We start from the raw sequence: 24,680 nt of genomic DNA, 5'->3' as shown, positions 1-24,680 counted from the left end.
GACGGAACCACGGCCATAGCAATGCACTCAGCTAGCACCGGCGAATCAAAAAGCAAATACCTGCTAAATAGCAGCAGCACAAAAACTGCTGAACTATTGGCCATACACTGGGCTCTTGAAGAGCAGGTTCAGTGCAATCCGGCCGCACACATGTACGTCTACACAGACTCCAGCGAAGCAGTCAAGGCGTCCAGAAGGACAGACTGTAGGAATAAGATTGCGAAAGACATCAAACATACAGCTAAGATCCTTCGCCTAAATGGAGGCAGTTTGCACATCGCATGGATCCCAGGACACCAGGGAATCCCGGGAAACGAGGAGGCCCACGAGACCGCGCGGATTGAGCTACAAGCATCCCACGCCGCATCAGGTCACGAGCGCTCCCCCGTCACAACCCAACCAGAAGATCTGGACCTCGATGAACTGAAAGAGGCAAGTAGAACAGCTCGGAAACAACGACTGGCATCCCTGCTGCCAGAAGAGGCTTACCCTCTTCCATCCAATTACTCCAGGTGGGGGAAGGTATGCATTGGACGCATCGCCACCAACACAACCCTAACACCTGTGCTGAGAAGGAAGTTTTATAGGTCACACGATGAAGACGACCCTTGTCCCCACTTTAACTGCAAGACTTGCAAAACCCCGGCTACTTGTAAACATCTGAGATGGGACTGCGAAGCAAACAAACAGCTAAGGCAAGACGCACTCCTCAGCATTCCGGAAGACGCACGACCTCAAACATACGGAGAGTGGGTAAGCCCCCTGAAAGAAAGCGCAAACAGGATCAAGTTCTTGGACTCTTTACTCACCTACCTTAAGGCAGTGAACTTCACACACTTCATCTAACCCCCCTTTCTTACTCACACCCTTCATCTCTTCCTAATCATCCCGTAACACCAGATGACTTCAGTCAAGAGGTGTGGCGGACCCCAATCATCCTTAATAAACGTTTTCTGATCTGTACTACGCCGTTGCCGTGGGGAAACATCCGAGATCGCCGTGAACCATGCAGATGGGTTTCACACTCGTGCTAACTTCCACTTCTACAAATTGATAACCGGCAATCCAGCGGTACAGCCACGGTACGGGAAATTCTTCTCCGTCGTTAGTGCTCTGTTTCTTTAGTGATTTAACTGTGGGCAGAGATCATATCAAGATTACGTTTCAAACTTGTCATGTTGTTGCGATTGAGCGAGCGACGCGTCCTTCGCAATACGTCTAGCCCAATATTTAAATTAATATTTATATAGTACTGTTTGTTGATCTGCGATAATTGTCGCGTATCATGGAAGTTTTAGTGTTAGAAGTTTATCGTAAAATAGATGCAACGCGACTGTTGAGCTCGCACAAGGTTAGCTGTCGTTGCTCTGTTAAAAAGCGGAAATGCTCCTCCGGTTGCCGGAGAAACGGACGCTCGCGTAGGGAGTATGTACCACGTAGGTACGGCCGGAAAGGCGCAGGTACGGCAGGGGGACGGCGTAGCTCCTTCCGCTCTCCAGGGGTTGGCACTTGACGCCTTTCAATAGAGCGACAGACGCTAATCTCGCCATGTCGTAACGGCATCAAAGAGGGCAGTTTCGCCGTGCGCGCCGCTCTGGGTTACGTTCCTCTTACGGCTACGTGACTTCTGTTTCTAGTTTCTTGAAAGTCAGACATAGCTACTCAGGAAGCTATGGTTTGTCCAATCGCCAATGCCGACCACAGCGATACTTTTTGTCGCACGCGCGCGTCGCTAGTATATAGGCGCTTTTTTTAACTGGTTAACGATAACTGGTTAACTATACTCTTATGTTATACGCCTAAAAAGGCCTATAAAATAAACGCAGGGGTAGAGAAACTTGAGCAATATCAAAGATGAAATAACTTTAAAATTAAAGGGAGTACGGTACCACCAATTTTGTTAATCGAATCTGCACTCTCTTAGACCAACCGACACTTGACTCTCGCATTGACGTCAGCCATCGTGGGTCAACGTCTAAAGAGGACACAAAAAAATCACCATATGTTTTGTTCATTGCAGGAAGAGGAACTAGGTTTTGCGAAAGACCAGAAGGCAAAGATTAACAACTGCGTCACTTGATTTCGGAGGGACCGCCTGCACTATATGCGTAAACGAGCGCCTAAAGAACATCAACCACACATTTTCTGGAGAGTCCATCGCACAGAAGCTTAGAGCGGGTTGTCGTTCGTGTGGTCGACCGCCGGAAAGATTTACGCGTGCAAAAATGTCAAAACTGACGCTGTAGAAATGACGTGCTTGATTGCCATTGGAAATATTGCTAACTAAAAGGAAAAAGGAGTTAACATTTCAGTTAAAAATATTAGCCTAGATGCATCAATGGCTGTCCCTTCGACTAGATGCACTTTTGTTGATCGTTCATCTTTTAATGATGAATTCGAATGTATTAAACCAAACTTTTCTGTGATGCAGCCAAAACGCGAGAAACATAAATATTAAGAAAGCCAACCTTAATTACAATATTTTTTTCTCCCCGTTGCCCAATTTTTGATGTTTCTCTTGATCACGGAAACATGGTTAAAAAAATTACATTGCAACAAATATTGAAAATTACGAGTATTGGGTCTGGCGAGGGATAAAAAGGAAGGAGAAGGAGTCGCAATTTAAACGAAACGTAGTATATCGTACGAAATTATTGACGATTTTTGTAAACTCTATATAAGTACTGCATGCATGACACTAAGAACTAAAAACACAGTTATTGCTGTAGTGTACCTCCCACCCTCGGGCAAGGTGGTAGCTTTTTGCTTTTTTTTTTTTTTAGTTCACAGGTGAACTACTTCGTGATGTGGGTTTAAACTCTGCCTCATTTAAACTGTGCCTCACACAGCTAGTTGACTGGTGTTCGACCGAGCGTCATTCTTGTCCAGCTCGCTTGCACCTTTGCATTAATTGCATTATCATCATAACTTAAAATGCAGGCCGTTCATCCTTGTTGGTGTTAGACTGGCGGGAGCTGATGAAACTTATTTTGCTCTAGTGACATTTTACGCCTGGTTAGCTCAGTTGGTAGAGGGTTCTTCTGAAATGGAGAGGCCCCTGGTTCGATATCAAAACCAGACGGATTTTTTCGCGCATCAGTTACCCAGTTGTGGTTGGAGATTTGTGTTTGCCCTTTGTCCTCTTGGTTCCCCTTCCCCAAGAATCATTATAGTCATTCTTGTCGAGCTCACATATACCTTTGCTTTAATTGCATTTTCATTAGAGAATAATCTTTGTTGGAAGATAAGTTTATAACCAGGAAAGAGGCCACAGATAAGATGATTCACAACTTCATAAATGTAGGCAAGTATCCACAAGAACAGGAAAACCGAAGTGGTGAAAACTAGTCTAGAGAAATAATTATAGGTTATTTAATGTTTGTCCCAGTATCATCTAGAGAAATTGATGAAATGTTTAAAATCAAAACGATGAAATCAAGCCCCAGCCCATTGAATATGTGGCGTCTTTAATAAGTCAGTCTTTCTTCTAACTTAACAAATAAAATATTACAAAGCGCACATTTTCCAAACAAACTAAGAATAGTCAGAATTCATCCTGTGTCCAGAGAACGGGGAGAAAAACAAAGAAACACACAATTAAAAATTAGGTTTGGTATTAACGGCTTTTCAATTTTTTTAAACTAATATATGGAATAGGCAAGGATGCTTTTAAATAAACACAGTTATAACTTCTTAGCATACATTTTAAGAGTATAAATCTATGTAACAAACTGAAATCCTTCACACCAAAGACAAAATAATTGCGAACATTGAGAGTAAATTATGTACTCTCATCATTTTTGCACCATCAAAAAAGTTCGATACTGTGCAGTACGAAATATTCTTCCAGAAACTTGATAAATACGGCATACGAGGAATTGCACAAAACCTATTAAAGGGTTATTCGACAGATGGGCATCAGTACGTAATATAAATAAAATATCCTCTTCATAGTCAAATATACAGCGTGAAGTTCCACAAGGATCAGTCATAGGCCCTTTATTATTTTATTTGTATACAAATAAGCTCACAAAATAATTGGCCATCAGGAAGTAATCATGCACACTGATGATTGTAACATTCTTCAGTGGGGAAAAATATTTTGAACTAGCTGCAAACTCTTATATCTTAACTGTCACAATGCTTACAAAAATAGATTGCAATTAAACTCAAACAACACAAACTACATATTTTCAAACAAGTAAGTAAACGAGACGACGATAGTATAACTATAACATTTGAAGGCTTGTAACTGGAGCAAGTAAGCGGGTAAAAAAAGTCTTGGTATTTGGCTTAGTGAAGTCTTGTCATAAAGTGGCAATATTACCAAGCTAATAGGCGACTTGTCCAAAACTGTAGGCACACTGTATAACTTCAATAATTTTATCTCGAGCTCGCTGCCTAACAAATGTGTTACTATCTTGTTTTTAAACCTAACTAAGCAATTATGGCGGAACGACAAAATTCGGACGTTTATGAAGTCATTCAAAACTACCCATTTTAACGCGCAGTGGCCCGCACCGCACAAATGCGCCGTTGGAATTCGCTTTCATTCACTTCAATTTGTACCACGAATGAAAATCAAGGAAAGATTTGCGCAAAAACCAGAAATCAGGCTCGTCTAAATGTAAGCTATCGCGATTTGATAATAGCAATAATACTAATATTGCTAATAATATCAATAATAATAATAATAAGAAGAGAAGAAGAAGAAGAAAAAGAAGAATAGTGTTTATTTTATGAGCCCAACAACCATGCGCGACTTCGCATTGGCGCACACAAGAAGACCAAAATAAGAAACAAAACGCTTAGAGAATCAAATGTACAAACGATCATCTCTACAAATAAATAAGATACAAATAATACGTTATTTATTCGCACGTTTCTTAAATTGTAATGCATATTTAAAAGACTGAGCATGCTATTGGATAGTACCGGAATGCAATTTTTAGTTACCTTCCTCTCGTTCTTCTTCGCTGATTTATTAGTTGTTACACTATTTGTGCAATACTTAGAGGGGGGAAGCCCAAAATACGACCTATGTGATAGTGATATTTTGTTATTGTGACATGCCGAGCACGAGTTATCGCTTCTTCGTAACCCGAGATGACTGCGGGACAAGAAGCGTTCTGATCTTATGTGGCGAGGCGTCTAGCCTGAGGAGTAACTTCCACTCATTACGCTATTGTGTGCCGGTAACGTGCTCGTGAAAACTAGCACGATATGTGATATGTGAATAGTGTCATGCGGGAGCGAAACTTTGGCGAAGGCGTATTTTTGTATATTTTTTGGGGGAGATGCCCCATTTTAAGGCTCAAGCGTGTGCATATACGAGTGGAAATTGTGTTTGCCCTTTAGACGCACCTTGCGTCCCAAAGACTACGTCAGTAAGACCTCCACCCTGGAATGATTCAGCCAGTTTTCGTAAACCGATTGGCCTGTCTGCCTCTAAACGTCAAGTTAAATCACCTCGTTACTTGAACTCGAACTCAATTGGAGTTTAAGTCTTTTTGTCACTTGAACTCAAATTGAATTGAATTGCATCGAATCGACTTAACACAAGTTACGTTCAAGTCACTTTGCGACTTAAACACAACTCGAATCGAAAACAGGCACTGAAATGTCAATAAACCTAGTGGTAAAGTATGGTGTTGAGAGCCAACTGGTTCATCGTCTACTACTAGAAGAAGCGACGATATAATTAGAAAAAAATGAGCGAGAACAACTGGGCAAGGGGAACTCGCAACTAAGTGTATTGGAAATAAATTGTATATTTATATGCCCCCCAAAAAATAGTCAAGTTCATGTCACGAACCTGTCTTTTCGTGAGAAATCAAACTCGAATCTCGATAAGGGCTAGAATTATACTACCTGGCGGAGTCATCCCTTAGTGCTCTTCCTACAAATGATTCGTGCTTGCTTTGTAGTAGATGCACTTAATTATGGTCATTTCTTGATATCGAGTTCTTTGCAAAAGGAAAAGAAAGGACTCTGAAGGAAACATATATACGCCTGTACTATAAGAACGTAAGGGGATGGCTACGTTCGCAAAGCTCCCTTTGTCTTTTTCCCTCCCCCCCTTTTTTTTTTGTCTATTCGCTATGCTCCTCTTGTCCTATTGCGCCCCGGGTTTGATTTCTTGAGTAAAATAGACAGATAAACACGACTCTGTTTTTTTTTCATTTTTTCTTGTAAGTGCGTGTGCGTTTTTAATTTTAAATATACTTAGTTGCGAAAAATCACCTTCCGCCTTGGTTGCTTTGGGTTTTTATTTAGGGCCCTTTTTCTAGTACAGTAGACATATGTAGAACTGGTTTATTTACAATTAAAACATTTTATGTTTATAGGTTATGCACAAAGTAACTTCCTGCAGCGTGATGTGCTCAACAGCATACAGCAATATGTGCGATGGCACAGAAAAAAAAAAAAAAGGTTGATGTGGTAACTTTTAAATAAAACGATATTTTAAACACGAACGTAGAGAGCTATGCTGTGCACATGAAATAATAATGGCCTTATTAACATTATAATGCAATTAAATGCAAAGGAGCAAGCGAGCTGGACAAGAATGACGAAATTAATCCCTGGAGAAGGGGAACAAGAGGGACAAAGGACAAACATAAATCTCCAAACACAGCTAGGTGACTGGTGAGCGACCGAAAAAATCCGCCTGGTCCGGGTATCGAACCCGGGACCTCTCCATTACAATTGGAGCGCTCTACCAACTGAGCTAACCAGCGTTATGTTATTGCTAAAATATAGAAAATAGTGAGGACTGAAACTAACTGTTACCGGTCAATATCGTGTTTACATACAAACTCACAAACTTTAGGCACCCTTTTTTGACCAGCAATGCACGCTTCAAAACGCAACATTTTTCTGCAGAATTAGACTCTCTTTATTGACTTATTTAGAGTACGCGAGTTCAGCAACGAATGCACGATTTGACAACTGAGTGAATGCTTGCTCCTCGCTTCCACCATAATCCAAATATTCTGTTCCTCTTTCGGGTAAAAATACTGGCAGCGCCCCGCGAGGCATCTTGCGCTGGAAAAGTGCCATAAAAATTCAGCGGAAAAATCTTGCTATGTACGGAACAACCATCACCCAAACGAGTGCCAAATATACTTTATGCAAGAAAGTTTCCGAATGCCATATTTGTTGTTTTTATGTAGAGCAACCGCGCGCCGAGCGATGCTCTATTATCACAAGGCTAAAATAATCATTAATTTTTTTAAAAACATATCCACATTGCTTTCAGTCGACGTTCAGGAAGCTACTAAAACTAAGAGGAAAAAAAAAGTCCACGCAACATACACATAACACTGCTACCATTCTGTTAAGGCACCTGACACTGAGTGTGAAGAAACTTGAAACAACCAAAAGTGGAAGAGAGAGGGAAAGAAGTGAGTTAGACGGCGTCTCATGGTAAACTTATACCAGCTCGCCTGCGTTCTCACTGTGTTTACGTACAACAGCTTTCTTGAAAATAAACCTGGTGGGAACAGGTGGGCAGTTACGACGCGGACGGCTAAGGAGTACGTCGCCACCTCGCGGAGCGCGAAGGAGTTTGCGCAATTACTCTCGTTCTGCTGAGGAACGAGCTGGATGGGATGACCCGTGAGGCGTTCGCGCGCGCCTAATCTCGGAGCCTATGCTTGGCGCCGGAAGATGTTCTCATTCTTCGCAGTACGGTGGGTTAGTAAAAGAGGGAGGTGTGGCGGTATAGCTTGCGTTTCGTAACGCCCGAGAGAGGTCTCTCGGTTCATCCGCCAGTGTGACTTAATATCCTATATCACCATGGCATAATTTCAAAACGCTTCCTTATGATGGATTACTCTCCTCTGTATAAATTGAATCGGCGCACCGTTCTGGCCCACGCAATTGTCAGACATCCCCTTTTTAGTCTACCGCATTCACAGGGCCGAAGCTACGCCTCAGCACAGCCACGCGCGCACGCACGCGCCTTTGATAAACACGATCATTCTACGGGTAGATGTCAATTTGTCAGTGCTTGTTTACAACTGCCCTGGAGATAAGTTTTACTCGTTACTTTATTCGCATCTATGCTACCGTTGTTTTCAACTCGGCCTCCCGACATTATAATGCCATCTTGATTAGTGTAATCGCGCGAAGATCGAACGAAGCGAAATAATATTTGTTTACATTCTTTGTCTTTTTGTATTCGGGGCTGCTTTTTCTCGGTTTCAAGTCCGTGATTTTGAGTGGGTTGTACGTTTTCCCACACCTTGGGTGCTTTTTCGGCGTAAATTTTGCAATTTCGAAGAAACAACCACGCAGCTTTTTAAAATACGAAAGAGAAATACAGGGCTCGGCCTTGTGATTTTTCCACCTTCAGGGAAAGCGCCCGCGACAGGCATACTGGTAAAGTTCTCGCTACCAATAAGAAACGAAAACGACATAAGGTGTATGGGTTTCGAAGAAGAAAAAAAACAGCCTCAGAGACAGTTCAGTGAGGGCTGTTACCGAGCAAACACAGAACAAAGCTGTGTTCCAAGATTTGGTTCCATGAAGCCTGGGTGTTCGTTATGCAAGGACAGCTCTAATTCGGGGCTGCTCGTCTTCCCCGATCTTGGTGAACGACCAGCTGGGTGGCCACTTCTCGGGGGTTTATCCCTATTATACCTAAAAATACGGATCCCCAGATATTACCGAAGCGACACGTCACGAATGAACCAGTACTCAGTTTACAAACAACTCGGAGCGTGTCCACGCCAAGCGTGCGCAGGCAACAGATTCGCATGGAGGGAAGAGTCCGCGCAAGCGCCGTGGCGACAGAAGCTTCACCCCCGGGAGCGCAATGACGGAGTCGCGCGTTAGTTTCCATTTGTCGTCGATTTTTTTTTTTTTTATCTCGCAGCGCACCTCAACGCCCAGGCCTGTGACTGGCCAAACTCAAGGTGAAGACTCGGGTGTGCACGAGCTTTATGAAGAGTACGCCGATGTCATCACCGAGTTTTCAGACCCGGAAAAAGTCCGGGCCGTTGAACTCGACTTCAATCCCCTGAAAGACATCGGTAAGGAAGCGGAGCCGTAAACAACTGTTGGCCCGCTGCTGTTTTGCTAAGTTACAAGCATGCGCTTTTAAAACGGGTCGAAGAAAAGACGGGGCCTTTGAATCCATTAGTGAATAGGCACCTGAAACCCAAGTAGAAGGCATTATGTATTCGAGACTAACGGTATGGTATAGAATTTCCCATGTTTGAGACCGTCGTCTGAAATATTTGCCGACAACAGAAACGTATTTTTTAGTAGGAGGATATTTTCTATTTTTATAATGAGCACATTTATGCATTAGCACAGCTTGGCATGACGTTGGTTTGGAATTAATCCATTGAGCCCAATGTATTGCAATATGGTAAACGGTAAAATAACTTACCCGGTATTAGTCTGTCACAACTCTGCTTAGTCGTATGGAATATTTGTGTCCCACCTATGTCTCTCTTCTTTTGGCTTTCATACACAGTGTGTGTGGTTGTCGCATTCAGCAGCCGGTCCGATTCGTTAATGGAGTGAAAAACACGTTATTGAGTGCACAAAAAAGAAACGTTTCCTAGTCAGCTTGTTGGAAACGATGCCAGGAAGGCAGTGGGAAGATGGACTATCTACCTAGTAATAGAGCTATATAATCTGCTGGTTTTCAGCAACAAACTAAACCGCTGGACATGCATTTCCTCGCCCTTCGTCCCAAAACGTTCAGTTGTACAAATATGCTGTTTCTGCTTTTTTCTGGGTTTCTAAGTACTAAAAAAGAACGCAAGATTGGTTCAAAGTATTCTGGCTGATTACAGCGTGGGGCAAAGCAATTTTGCTTTGACAGTTCAACTGTGCTGCAGCGAATTAGCAATATTCAAATAAATGCTAGCCGGCACATTTGCGTCTGAGTGCGCCCGAGTGCGTTGCGTTCGTTCGTAACCGCTTACCACCGGTACACAGGCACCATCAATTAGATGGCCCTAGAAAACTTTCAGCCTCCAAATATATTGTCATAGTTTCTACTTATCGTTACTTAACAGTGCGCCTCACATTCCATCAACAATGTGTTAAGCGACTCTTTGACACAGATAGTGCCGAAAGTTTCAGATTAGGATCAGTTGGGAAACCCCTGGGAGGCAGCGGTGTCATTCTGTAGTGCTTCCGATAGGCGGCGATGGGCGCGCTCTTAAAGGGACCATGAAGGCAAATTAATTTTTTTTAAAGGTGTTTTCGGAAGCATTGGGGTCCTGGCATGCAACACAATTTTTTCTAGAACGTTGTAAATCTTATTTCTGTACCTGCAAATAAATTTGCGAAACCGAAACAAACATTCCGATTTCTTCCTTTTTTTCGCCTCTGGAAAGAGAAGTGACATCAGGGAGCACTGTCGGCATCGGTAGGATTCAGTGCACACTCAGTGTGGTTCCCGTGGTTCGCTCTAGTGCACGGCGGTCTGTGAAGAAAACCTGGAAGAAATGGACGACAACGCCGCGCTCGCAAACGAGTTTGAGCTCCCGTTCAGCGACCTCACGCCGACTGAACGTGCTTCGCTGCCGCTGTGGTGTGGGCTCCTTGGGCAAGGAAAATGAGGGAATAGCGTCTTTCCTCAGACGCGGGAACTTCATGTTTTTACCCAGACTCCGACTGACCTGAAGGTGCTGCTCGAAGTCTTCTGGTCAGTAATGCAACGAACAAATCCTGACACCGCTGTCCACAGCTCTACGCAAGACGGCGCGCAACTAAATGCTGCGTATTGCTGCATCGGTCGGCAGTTTATGCAAACTAACGTCGCCCGATCGACCGCACGTCTTTAGCCGACTTTTCGCGCAACTTACTACTGCACATAAACGCGGTATTATTGGTGAGACACCAGTTCGCAAAGCGAACACGAGACGACGCACGAAACCAAAACTAAAAGTCCGCTGCCCCCGGCACTGGTACCTCTTTTCTTTTTTTGTCCATGGTTGCTCGATGCTTGTTACGCACTCCCCGAGGTAGCAGTGCGAGATGCGTTCAACCAATGATAAACGGAGGGATCGCTTTAGATTATGCTTTTATACACGGTGTGAAACCTATTAATTCCCAACTACAACTTCAAAATATTATCCAACGTTCAAATAAACTTTTTTCATCACATCTCACCACCGAAATCGAAACCAAGAGCGCGTCTATCGTTTGAACCAATCGCCAGACGAGGAGCCCGTTGTCGTCACGCTTCGACGGCACACTTTAGTTCAGCTTTCTGCCGCCGCCTCGGTGGGGTCTCAGGCATCGTTCCCGGCACTATTATTACCGCGCCTGTTTGCTGGATTGGTGCGGAACCCAACTTCTGTTCGGTCTAGAACTTGGTCAACAGTATCTGAGACGTGCCTGACATCCATTTCAATCGTCCAATAAAACTTAGAAACTGCCTTCATGGTCCTTTTAAGAGCGTGCTTCAAAGGCTCCGATAGTGCGCTACGCAAAACACGGAACCAGTCTGCTAAGAGTCCCTAGTATTTCTTGTCAGCGGCCCAGTGTACTAACCGGACGCGCTAAATTGCTCATGGCGAAATTGCTCATCTACAGCTGGGAGACAAGTCGCCCGTTGGGGCGACTTGGCTCCCAGCTGAATCCCAAAGGTTGTATGCACATACACACAGCCTACTTTTTCTTTTAATCGGACGTGTGAGCAGAAACGTCCGTTATATCACAGATGCTTTCAGGCGTGCCCAAAAGAAAAGAGCTAAAACCACGGATATGTGCTCCTCGTGGTGAGAAAACATTGTACAATATACTAGGATTTTACTTTTTGCTTTGGTGCCCACGTTCTCTTTAAGGGCACAGGGTAAGTCCTATACTCCCCATGCATTTGAGGCCATGTTGAGGAACATTTTTTTCAGTGACTACTAGGAGTATTCCTGTCATGTATCTATCATTTTGTTCGAAATATTGTGTTTTATCCACTGAACTAGAATTATTTGAACCAATCTAAAATAAGTTTTTTTTTTATATTTTTTTATTCTAGTACTGAAATTTTTGTTCTTTTCATCTATTAAAAACTTTGTATCTCAAAAACTGCTAGGCGCACATTTTTAATTTTAGTTCAGTATTTTAGAACACCCATTTATGTGGTAGGAATAAAAAATCAACCCTCTATAATGTCACGTTAAGGAAAAAATGGTACCTATGTACTAAGAAACACTGTTTTGAGATAATTGAGTTTAAAGTAAAAAAACTGGTGAATAACGAATTTCTATTGGCACCAACAGCCTCAGAGTCATTTTTTTCAATAGCCGCCAGCTTGAAAGGCATTGCTAAAGTCATGTCTTCGCCTTTAGGCTTATCGCCTTGCTTGCCGGGCCTCTTTTGTGACGTGCCATGTCGCTTGGTCCGTAAAGTATATTAGAGTGACGTCAACTTCCCTCAGCCACTTGATGGTTTTCCACACAGGGTTCCATCCACGAAACTTCAAAACATTGGCTTCTGCAATGCTGCCACCATTGAATAAAGGAACAGCATCCAATGGCACCATTTTGTTGTTACGAAAACACAAACGCTTGAATTTACACACGGTACACACCTGGGAAAAACGTGCACAGCGTCTCGTGATTGTCTTGGTTGAAAAAAAGCTATGCAATAGTTGCGAAATAATTTTTTTTAGATTATCTGTTACTGGACAAGCTTTTAGGTCTTGTTTTGATTTTGTTTTGTTGGAGAATTCATCGCTAAACAGGGAGTGTATCCCAAAAGGAGGCATGGTCACCTGCTACTTGCTTTCGGAAGAAGTGATTTTCAGCCCAAAATATAGCTTTCTAAAAACACTGGGACAATGGAAAATGTGCAGAAAGAACTAAACTTTTCAAATTGCGAAAAAAACTAAAATCGATTTTTTTTTCAATTTTACCTTACCCTGTGCCCTTAAATACATTTGGTTCAGCGGTCATTAGTTTTATTTGCTCTACAAGCTCTACGGCGGTTTGTCTGGCCACGGGCCAACACCTTTCAGAGAAGGAGGCTATCACACGACGCGCAAGGGACCGTAATGGAACCGGAGCACCACCGCTTTTTAGTCTACGGCGGGGATCCGCTCCGGCGCACCCCCGCTCTTTCCAACTGGCCCTAATCGAAACACGCTGATAGTGCGTAAAGTTTATTTAAAAAATAATTCAGCATTTTTAGCCTAGTTGTACTCAGCTCGGAAGTGCCCCAGGGGTACCCGATGGATGGCGCCTATGTACCATGTGTTCAGCAGTGAAACGCTGTCCGCACAGGAAATAATTTCTGTTGGGCCCAGTATTTGCTGAACGGTAGCGGAGACTTCCCCTCTACTTCATGTGTACTTTGGGACGTTCTTTGGTGGTGCTTTGGGACATTGTTCGTACTTATAGCCCAAGGCAGGACACAGTTGCTCACACTCTGCTGGCTATCGTCAAGGCCCCCGCTGTTGTTTTCATCAAAATCTCCCGGAAAAAAAAAAGAAGAGGAGGCGAGGAGGAAAGCCGTGTTTTTTGCGAGGTTGGTGTCTTCACTGAAAACGTAGACGCCCGCTGAAACGGTCACGCTTTTTAGGCGTTAACAACACAAAGCGTGTAGACTGTTTGGACATCCCATTACGGGGGAACGCAGTGGCACTCGAGCACATTCTAAGGAAAATGTCTGAGCAAGACTTATAGTTCAGATAACATTATGCGGAGTTTTCGTGTTCTTGTTAGCCAAAATGTTGTTCGTTTGACAGATTTAGTCGTGGAAGGCAAGCAGTGTCCTCGTCGACTCAGCGGCAAGGACAGGGATCGCCACGAACAGGAAGTCATTCTGGAGAAACTGAGGACAGAAGGACTCGTACTGCGACCAGAAAGCAAGGCGTCCGGAGGAGTAGCGTACGTGGTTTGTTGTTTCTTCACTACCAGGGACAATCATGCTAGATACCAGGAGAAATCGTAGCTAACATACTTTTGAAATGCGGGGAGTGCAGGTCGGTTTTTTTTTTTTTTTTTGGTGGGGGGGGGGGGGGGGGCGGGAGAAGGCCAGAGTTTATGCGTGAAGGGAGAGGGAGACGAGAGCGATAACCATTGTGCATTGAAAAGACGCGTATTTCTAGACAGTTTTTTTTTACAGCGGAGCTGTTAAAGGCTTGTTTCCCCAGGATCGTGTCCGGTTCCAAAATCATGTCGACACCCGTGGCTAACCCAACACTCTTGTTGCCGCCGTCGCTCATAGATGGCGGTAGCCGTCCAGAGTGTTGTGCTTGCCGATTGTCTGCTTGCCGCAGTCGCTCATAAATGACAGCAACATTTCTTCGGAGGAAGAAGAGCGGAAACCGAACGAGCGGCGATGTGCGCAGCAGCGCGAATGGTTCCGCAACCACCGTGAGGTAGCTATCGTCTAAAATTACACTGCGTCGAGCAAATTAGATTCCCTTGTGAAAGAAGAGCAGATCGCTCGCCTGGAAAACCACCGCCGAGAAAAGAAGCGACCAGCTCCGCTGCTCTTCCTTCTTCACCAGAGTGGAAAGGCTGATTGTTTTTTTTATTGAAGTTGTGTGTAGAGTGTGGTACACAATGTACACAAAACTCCGATTTCATGAAGGCACGTTCCAGTAAGCGCTTCGTTTGAAGCCTAAAAACAAAGGAGAGCAACTAAAAAAAAACATCCGAAAGTTGCCTCGACATTTTTGTTGATGTTGTTATGACATTAGATGGGCACAAAGTGAACTGCGGAAAACGAGACTTGCAGTTAATGCACGTAATACGACATATTTTAGAGTGTTCTATTACGTAACTTTACGAGGGCAAGACAAGGCATCATCGGTGGTTGGTGGAGTAAATATTAGATGAAATTAACATGTGTTAGTGGTCGAGCGTAAAAAGCTGGCGTGGTTTTCATTGTTTCAAAAGATACTCTGTAGGTTACAAGAACCCAACTAACTTCGTACTGTTTAGGAGTTACCTTCGTACCTCTCCATTGTGCCATTTGCAACAGGACAATACATACGCGCCACTAGCCTTCTCAGTTGACATCCGGATCTTAGATCAGGCTGCCGATAACATTGTGGAATAGAAAAATGGATCTACAAAAAGTCCTTATTCTGCCATAGCAGACTAAATAAACCCGTAATAGAACCAAGCTATAGCTCAACACTTAATGACTATCCTTTTATTTCAGGTTCGAGCTCGTTTCCGCCAGCGCCGCGTCCGACACCGGAGGTCTGCGGCCGCAGGCGCGACAACTTCCTCCTTTGCTTCAAAAACGGAAGAAGACAACGAAAGGATCTGTCGAACCTGACTTCACAGAGAGAAGCATTCGTGACAAGCTAAAGAGGGCCGAAGACCGCAGAAAGGTATAGGCAACGTATATTCTCCCAGCAGCCGGGATAACGATTTCCCGTAATTCTACCGGCAGCCTCCCCCCATTGGCAGTCTGAAATCACGTGACAACTGCGGGCGGAAGGCTGACTTTCTTGTCAACCCGGCATTTCGTGTAACCACGTTTCATGGACAACTTGTTGTGGATACAGGTTTAATGGATGCAAGTTTCGTTTTCACTAACGTTTCATCAATGCTCGTTACGCGAATTACGCGCTGTAGGGACATTTTGTTCCGCGCACGTCACTGGGGCGCGTGTTAACCTACCCTGCCCACCCGTTCACGCCGCTTCGCGGCGACAGTCTGCGGCGGCTATTTAGAAAAAAATGCTAACCCCCCTGGCCCACCCGGTAACGCCACCTCGCGGCGAAAGTCTGGATCGGCTCCGTACCGAAAAAAAGCTAACCTAACCTGTGGATGGATGGGCCAAGGGGAGGCGACTGCCGGAAGAATTTTGGGGAAATTATTCTCCCTGCTGCCGGAACAATAGACACTACGAAGGTATATACGCTCGAGCCACACTGCCTTATACACTTTTTCCACAAGCGCGCAGCCATTTTGAATATCGTAGCTGCTGCGGTAAAACATCTTTATAATTTCTCCATGCTGCTGGAATGTGTTTATGAGGAATGCGTGGTACTAGCTCATTCTTGTTTCGCCTCACCTATATAGTCTCGCATATTCCAGGTTGAAAAGTTTTGTTATTTTTTGTCCCGCATACCGTATACAGAATCCACGTGAGCGAGAACAAAAGAAAACCGAAAACATTCATTGTTCGTATTCACCTCGAGAACCGAAGTAATACAAGTCCGAAACCTCGCGGAACGTAACTAATTTTCTCCCTAATGTAATAGAGTTTGAAGGTGGGCTAATCGGTGTATATTGGTAACAAGACAAAACAGAGAAAAAACGAAAAGAAAAAAAGACGCATGGAAAAGAAGAGGAAATACGCAAATACAGCGTTGACTCACAACTTTGGTTTCTTTCTCATCTTCCTCAGCAAATAGAAGCAATGAAGTGTGCTTTTATTGATTACTATTCCCTCTTTATTGCTTCTGTGTATTAAATCAGATGAGAGAGAAAACGAACTCGTGAGTCAGCGCTGTTTGTGTCTTTCGTCTCTCCTTGTGTTTTGGTTTTTCGGGCTGTTTTCTCCTGTCCCTAGTCATGTGGTCAATTAAGATATTAGTAGATACAACTTGGATTATTTTTGTGATATTTTATCGTGACGTAATATTGGGTTCTAATGAAATGCGTGCACTGGAACGCGTTGCCGTCGAGATATGCTGCACCTCCAAAAGCAAAACAAAAAAAAAAACAAAAAAACTGCGGGGTGGAAAGTAGGGCGCTACCAGGGTGTGCGTCCTACTCCGATGTGTTTGAACCTGGCCCAGCTCATCCCAAGATTCGACGCTGTGCTGGTAGTGCCCTGGAAGCTCCGTCACGATTCGCATTTCATTCGATCCCCGTGGCAACTGTTTTCGAAGTCCGAAAATCACTGTTTCCTGTTTCGACAACCAAGTCATGTAAGCAATACTTCGCGCAACACATAAAGAATGCGGAAAAAAAAAAGGTATTTTCTTTGATGTGACAACGAGCATAGATAACCAGGTAGGGTTTATATTTTTACATCATATACCGCAGGTCGACGCGGCAAAGATTGAACACGAGTGGCGCGTCAACGTTGGGGAGGGACTCGTGTTCTCTACGATTTTGACGAGTGCCAGCCGAACGGTGGCGCAGCGCTCGTGTCCGATCGGTGGTTGGTGCTCACTTCCCGTGGGTGGCGGAAAATCCAGCACCACGGCCTGGTTATGTCGTAAATGTTGGACCCAGCCGCCGGAAACGCGCCCGTTGTTTACATAGAAATTCGACTATATGAGTCTCGGTGTTGGTTGTCTTAGGGTGGAAAGTTGGGCGATAGGTGGTACATAATTAACAAAAGAAAAATAGCGAAAAAACAACAACGGAGGACAAGATAACGAAGTGTACAAACAGAGCGCTGACTCTCAATTGACTTATTGGAAGAAAGCAAAAATTAACACGAATCGCGGATCATCAAAAACATCAAGCCACCGCCGTACCGCAGGTGTCAGACTTGTAGAAGGATGCCAACTCTTTGTCAAATAATGGGATGAAAGGCAAACTGACGCGCCTATCTTTTTGTTTGGAAATATAAATGGCCTCTAAAATTTCTTTAGTCCTTTGTTGACCACGTCGTCCTAAGATACTGGTTTTATCAAGAACGGGCGTGCAGCAGTTGCCTGTTGGCGCTGATCTAACCGATAGAGGTTAAAATCTCAATAGAGCTTGCTCTCTTAGCCTCTCGTGTACATGAGCAACAAAAATCAAAACAGCGAGAAAAAAATTAATAAAAAAACGGAAGACTAGAAGACAAAGTGAATCAACAGAGCACTGACTCTCAACTGAGAAACTTTAGAGGCCTATTATATTTCTAAGTTTAAAGACAGGTGCATCAGTTCGCCTTCAATCTAATTTTTTTTTTGACAGAGTTGGCATTTTTGAGCAGGTATTACACGTGCGGGGAGGCGGTGACTTTATGTTTTTGATGATTCGTGATTCTTTTCGATTTATGCTTTCCGCCAATAAATCTGTGGAGAGTCAGCGCTCTATTTGTACACTTCGTCTTCTTGACCTCGGCTGCTGTTCTTTTTTAGCTCTTTTATTTTTTGTTAATCAGTTGTCTCATCTTAATTTCAAGGAATGGCGCAGTCTTGCTTTGATTGGATCCGAGAGTTCTTCCGCGTAAAAAATTATGCGATGACACATTTATTCTGACATAAAGAAGACGTTGCTAGATTGTTGCTAGATAGCCTTAAGGTTGTACCTACATTGTTGGAAGATAGCCTTAGGATTGTTTCTAGATTGTTGGAAGATAACCTTCAGATTGTATTTCAAGAGTTCTTTATTACTAGGCTAGATCGAACGTTTTGTGTCCTTGTATGTTTTTGGTGCAGAAACAAGAACGAGAGAAAGTGAAGAAAATACAAGTGTCCAAGGACAAATCCACGCCACTGAAGCCCGTTGAAGAGACAAAGCTTTTGAAGCAAGCGGTCAGGATGGCTGCAACTGTGGAAAGCAGGTAAGCAACTTACCGTTGCTTATTTAAGTTGCCCTGTTAATAAAATTAATAAAACAAAATAACAAAAATGCATACAATACCATCCAGGAACAAACTAGAAGCCATCCGTGCTTGATGTAACTACCTCAATGGTACGTTTGTTACCACGCTGTGGCTTCCAAATTACTCCTTTCCCAGTTTTGTTTACATTCGTCAAAACATTATTTCCAGAAAGACATAAAATGTGGACAAACGATATAACATAACCACACAAGCCTTAAAACAAAGCGAGGTTTACAAATATAATTGAACAAAAGTTGGATTGATAGGGTTTCCGATGTTTGGCATTAATTCGTCAAAAGATTCGGCGTAAACAAGGAACGGATATTTCACAAGAGTAAAAAACTGTATTTTGATTAGTGTTCACGCTACATATACACATTGGGCACGACGCCAGAAGGTGCGCAAAAGCCGAGCGCGAGAAACGCGGCATGGTGAATAAAAACAAAGCTATCTTTGATTATGATTAACTGGTCTTTCATGATTCGATAGCCAACATTATTACAAACGGTCGCAGGATGACATGAACAGAAATAAGTAAAATAAAACGCCGAAAGGTATCTTTCATATCTGGTAAATAATTGCTCCAGTTATTTGTCTAAAACACTGACGCCATTTTATTACTCTTTTTAAAATAAATACTGAAATCAATGAACTTGTGTGTATGATCTACTGTATACTTTGCCTCCGCTAGATGACGAAAGCTATCGGTGTCTAATGAGGGAATTGGAAGTAAGCCGCTTACCTGTGTCACAGCAAAATCGTTCAGTTCACCGTGTAGTCTCTGGCTTATTTTCCGTGCATGAGCGACATAAATTGTATTTGCATAGTGGCATACTACCTTAGCATTTTCCCCAGAAGTAAAGTTCATCCAGTACTATTCTGAAGATAGTAAAACCCACTGCATTTTCTTCATAACCTTATTCCTCGAGTCTTGCCAGCAATGGATATTTCGTCTTGAGAAATAGAAGGTTAGTCATGTTGCGTTGATTAGATTGGTATCTACCATGTAAATATTAATTCATCGTATTTTGCATTGAACTGAAACAATGGCTCCTTCGTTCTTTCGGCATGTTAGTTTCTCGCTCACTTTGATCGTGGTAGTTTTCAAAAAATTGATCACGTAAAGTAGTTGGGTATTCTAAAGTAATTTTGCTGAGCATTAAATTGAAGTTTTTAAAGGCGCCCAAAAATTAAAATATCAAAGAAAATGATGTGCCCCTTGATTTTCGATATTTTATGCTAGCAAGGCGACCTGGGCCAAAGGCTGCATTTTACTGTTTCATATTGTTAGAAAGCAAACTACGTTGTTGGTTGCATGAGCGTTAATGAGAAAGAACTGGAATAATGCTCATCCCTAGTGAATTATAAAAAAAAAAAAGTAGTTTCAATTCCAGCCTTCCGATTATACCAGGTGTCTTCGGTTAGGTATCTTATCAACGACACTGCCTTCTAACTGGCTCTTAAAGAATACAGCTTTTTTTTTCGTTTGCAAAATCTATTAGTGCAATTTTTGTTTTGTACTTTACATATGTCGACGTGCAATTGTATTTAGATTGAGAGTAATGCCTCTGTGTGAATTAGAATAAAGTTTTGTTACCGTTCATCGAAAGTTTGTGTTCTCTTAAGTTTCAGTGGGTAAAGTAGCCACTGTCAGATCGACACCTTCTGTATAATCTATGCCTTCCAGACGGCGTAAAGTACAACGTGGGGCCGCCGTCCGAGAAGTTGCGTGCCGCCGCCGTTGCTTCAGGGTGGGGGCACCCCCTTCGTTGCAGCAGGATAAAGAGCGTAGATGGAAGAGAGGGTCCATCTCGAACCAGGGGCAGCGTTTGCAATATATTGGCTGATACCTCCTGAGGCGAGAGGTCGCAGGTTGGTATGCGCTAGATTTTCACGTGGCGAAGAGGAAAGCAGGTCTTGCGCGGATTGTATTGCAAAACATGGCCAATAAACCACTTGATCGCAGTGGAGGAGCTATAAACTCTCTCTTATAGAGGCTCTCAAGAGGCTAACGTTAAGGCTTTGGGTGCGACGCGTCATCAGCGCGTGCCTTAGAGAGCCTGTATTACAGAGCTCCTAACTGGTCAGTAGGGGTCACGTGGTTTATGGGCCACATTTGTAATACGAGTTGCCAGGAGGTGACGAAAGGGTTGATCGTTTTCAAAGGCCTACATCTTTCCTCCTGCTTTCCTCCTCGCCACGCCAAAACGCAGCGCATGCGCACTTCCGACACACCTCCACAGGATGCGTCTGTCATTAATTTGGAAACGCTCCCCATGAATTGAGATAGAGACTTTAAGTGAGCTATGCTTAGACTATTGGCACTCCGTTTCCCGATCTGCTAGTGGAAGCCCCCATCTTGGTGCTTACAGCAGAGTCGACGAAACTGTCGATCGTCACAACTTAAAAATGCGACTCTCTCAGTTTTACACAGGGTGGTAGGAAGCTCAAGCACAGGTGATATCGTTTGCTCCGTCGCGGACGGTTCCAACATTTCTGTAGGACCAAAAAACGTTTCATCCGATTTTACGTAAAGCTTAAGAAAAGTGGCAACCATGATATTGTCACGAATGACAGATGATGAGACAGGAGAAAACGGAATGGACTAAAGATTTAATGGAGGCGACCTAGTGTCCCTCTACTTCGTTTCAGCTTCGGTCCGAGCGGGGACGATGTTATGAGTCAAAGGGCCAATCAAACAGCGCAAAAAACGCAGCGCCATGGTGTGCTTTCTGCGCTTGATAAGACTAGCCGGCGGAGGAGCGCGTACAGAGAGACGGCAAATACCGGCTGGTTCTATCAACTGCAAAGAGCACCTTATAACGTTGTGCCTCTTTCGCTGTTTGATTGGCCCTTCGGCTCATAACATCGGCTGCGCTCGGACCGAAGCTGAAACGAAGTATAGATAAGAGCGTGCTGCAAGTAGCGACATTCTTTGAAGTGCCGACTGCGTGACGATGCAGGTTCTAGGAAGCGAATGGCGGTGCACAGCGGAGGTCTAAACTGAGTCACACCATTTTGATCCAGCGGAATGTGCTTTGTCATTTGTATTAGCTGTGGTTGTCGTTACTTGTAAAATAAGTATCAAGGGACTTCAAAGCAAACTTGTGCTAGAAACAAAACAAAAACACACACACGCACACACACACATAGGGAAAGCAACAGCGAGCGTCGACGGCGGCAGCAGCAAACAGCGATGCGTTCGCGTAACTGCTGGTTCTCGCGAGAGAAAATCAGCGAATGAATCGGCAATACAGCGCTCGGCTCTTTATCAACTATGGTTCGACCTACCTAGAAGGCTCGGGAAAGAACTAGGCCGAGACCAACGTTACTAGAACACACAGTTGAGAAACTCAACTCGCCGTCGAAACCTGGGCCGATGGCGTCCACCGAGACCGAGCTAAATACGACAACAGCGCCACTCTTTATCATTTGTCTGTACTCTGGTCACCTTAAACTTTTAGAAGTCATGTGTTTTGCGTAAAAACAAACGAAAAAGACTCTTTGTATAAAATTTGTTGTTAGTTTAGTACAAAATGAAGGGCGCGTGTTGTTTTTAAAATCTTTAGTTTGCAAGGTTTTGCGGAACAAGTAATATTGTTGTTATACTACCATGCCTCAGCGGTGCCTTCAGGTAGCGCGTCCCGACCTAGGTGCATTTTAACTTCGGTAAAAATTCGCGGCGCGTCCGCCGGGGAGACGGGGGTGGCACCCCTGTAGCCTCATCCGCTGTGTCTGTTTCGGCGCCAAAACGGACGATTAAAGCCAAAATAGACGTCACGTCCAGTTCCTCGAGTGGCCGCTGCGGGAGAAATGGCGGCGTTGTGTTCGCCATTAGCTCGGTTCTCGAAGACAGATCGGGGAAACTTTTTCAGAGCAGTCTCTATGGCAGTTTCCCAACTGAGTGGTTGAGTAACGTTGGCCGAGACTGACTAGACAAGGTCATTCTGGCCTCCTTATCGTTTATGCTCGGTGTAAGGGTGTGCGCGAATCTTCTAGATGAACGGAGGAGCGTATCTTCTCGATCATGCACGCGGAAAAAGTTAAGCGCCAAGATGAATAAACTCTCATTACTCTGAAGCCTAGCTCAATTAGCGGCTCTAGTTCGAGGTAGACCCTCTCTTCAATTAGCTTTCTATAGCCTCCCAACGTAGGCAGCACCGTCTTGCGGCGCACACAGGCCTTAAAAGAGGAGGATGAATAAGTAAACCCGACGGCCTCGGGAAGCACTTCCGACAGGCATAGTGTATAGAAAAAGCGTTGGTCAGACATACACAATGTTGTTTTTTTCCTTGACAAAAATAACCACATTAGCGAATTTCGATTTCTACAACTTGAATGTAAACAACAAAAAGACGATCATGCTGACATCTGGTATATTGGCCATGAACCAGAATGATTATATTGATGTTGGCGTCGAAGCAGGATTGCTTTATTAATTTTTTTTAAAGAATACTGCGGCTCACATCTGTAAGCCATAACACGGGTGTATACATGGTGACTTGGTGTGATGTACTTAAAGCACTTTCCTCGTGGCAGAAGCGATTGCAGCAACAACATATTAAGTGACGGAAGGTTTGCCATCTCGTTAAACAAGGAATTCCAAACATTAATCGCCCGAGGAAAGAAATAATATTTGAAGACATTGTGCCTAATTCTATATTGTTTAATAGTGCTAATATGATTTTGTCTAGCTAAACCTCTTGTTGAGAATTCCATGTATCTTTTCACTATTGACATTAAAGGTCCCCGTTTAATGAAAAAATATATAAATTTCTCAATCTATTTATTTTCGCTCTAACCTCCAATGGCTGGATGTTGGCTTGTTCCAGTAAGCTTGACGCAAAACACAGTGTATCTGAAGCTATTAAATATTAATCTCCCTGCCAGTTTTCGGTGGCGTTCAAGTTTATTATTCCTATCTGCTGTGTGCGGGTATACCAAACCGTGTGAGCGTGTTCCAGTATAGGTCGTATCAGTGATTGGTAAGCAGTCTTTTTTTGTTTCGGTATCCGCGAGTTTTAAGGTGCGTCTAAGAGTGTACGATTTTCCCCGGGCTTTATTTCCTGTGTCGTCCATATGCTGGTTCCAAAGTAGTTTAAAAGTTTTTGTCACTCGAAGACATTTGTATTGGTCAACACGTTAAACGGGGTTCGCATTTATTTTAGTAGCTCGATTTCAAAAGATTCTGCTTCCAGTTTATTGTTTTTGCCAAGGTTTTATCGTAGTTTATTTTCATTTGCCACTTGTTTTATCATTTTTTAAATTTCATTAATGTCTCGTTACGTATTACTTGATCTTGGGGTGATTTTATTTGAGAGTAAATCACACAGTCATCAGCGAATAATTTAACGGGAACATGAATGTCCTTAACGATATCATTAATATAAATTAGGAATAAAAGAGGCCCCAGCACGGAACCTTGTGGTACCCCCGATGTTACTGGAAGTAGTGAGGAAATCTTGTCATCGAGATGTATATGTTCCGTTCTGCTAGACAGAAAATAGACCACCCTCGTAACTAATTGATAATTTTTTAGAATATCGGAATGGTTCAGGAGACGTTTAAGATACGATACGTGATCGAACGCCTTTAAAAGGTCATGACAAGCTAGGCCTCTCTGAATCCTAGCATTTATTGAAAATGAAAGCTCATGGAATAGCTCGATCATCTGAGTACCCGTTGATAATGATATTTTAAAACCGTGCTGGAATGGAGTTAGAATACTATTATCATCATTATATTGAATCATGTGGGAAGATCTTATGTGTTCAAGAATCTTGCAACACGCACTAGTTAAAGATACAGGCCTATAGTTTGATGGGCCTGTATAAGTACACGTTTCAATTTATTTGCAGAGAGAAGCGACTGGAAGATATGGTCCAGAAATTAAAGGAGAAAGAACTTCATGCCAACGCAGTACGCCGAAGAAAATTTCTCCTCAGCGATCCCCACGTGTCGTCAACCGACGTCTCCTACTGACTGAGAAACTCCACGTCTTCAATTCTTCGTGTTTATGACCGCTCTAGGTACGCCTAAAACATGTGTTTACCTGCGAACTAGGTTCCGAAGAACCAATGTGTGCCATGAGCACCGAAAAATTATATTCTTTGACTGAAAGTACGAGCGGTGATTGAGAATAAGTTAGCCTACCTTGGAATGAATTGGAGGATTAGAACGAAACTTCGCCAGTT

General features: G+C 43.5%; 1 protein-coding gene across 1 annotated transcript in view; it reads left to right on the top strand.

The window, feature by feature from the left end:
- LOC121833552 overlaps positions 1 to 24,468 on the top strand; it is a 42,846-nt gene extending 18,378 nt beyond the window's left edge. Inside the window, exons 2-6 of the mRNA XM_042286956.1 lie at positions 8,882 to 9,038; positions 13,715 to 13,856; positions 15,142 to 15,316; positions 18,320 to 18,444; positions 24,345 to 24,468. Coding sequence (XP_042142890.1) covers positions 8,882 to 9,038; positions 13,715 to 13,856; positions 15,142 to 15,316; positions 18,320 to 18,444; positions 24,345 to 24,468 — 723 coding nt within the window. The remainder of the gene's footprint in view (positions 1 to 8,881; positions 9,039 to 13,714; positions 13,857 to 15,141; positions 15,317 to 18,319; positions 18,445 to 24,344) is intronic.
- Positions 24,469 to 24,680: the final 212 nt, after the last annotated feature.

The sequence above is a fragment of the Ixodes scapularis genome, unplaced genomic scaffold (genome assembly GCF_016920785.2).
Source record: "Ixodes scapularis isolate PalLabHiFi unplaced genomic scaffold, ASM1692078v2 PGA_scaffold8__174_contigs__length_109621045, whole genome shotgun sequence".
Lineage (NCBI taxonomy): Eukaryota > Metazoa > Arthropoda > Arachnida > Ixodida > Ixodidae > Ixodes > Ixodes scapularis.
This window is presented reverse-complemented; position numbering and strand designations above follow the sequence as displayed.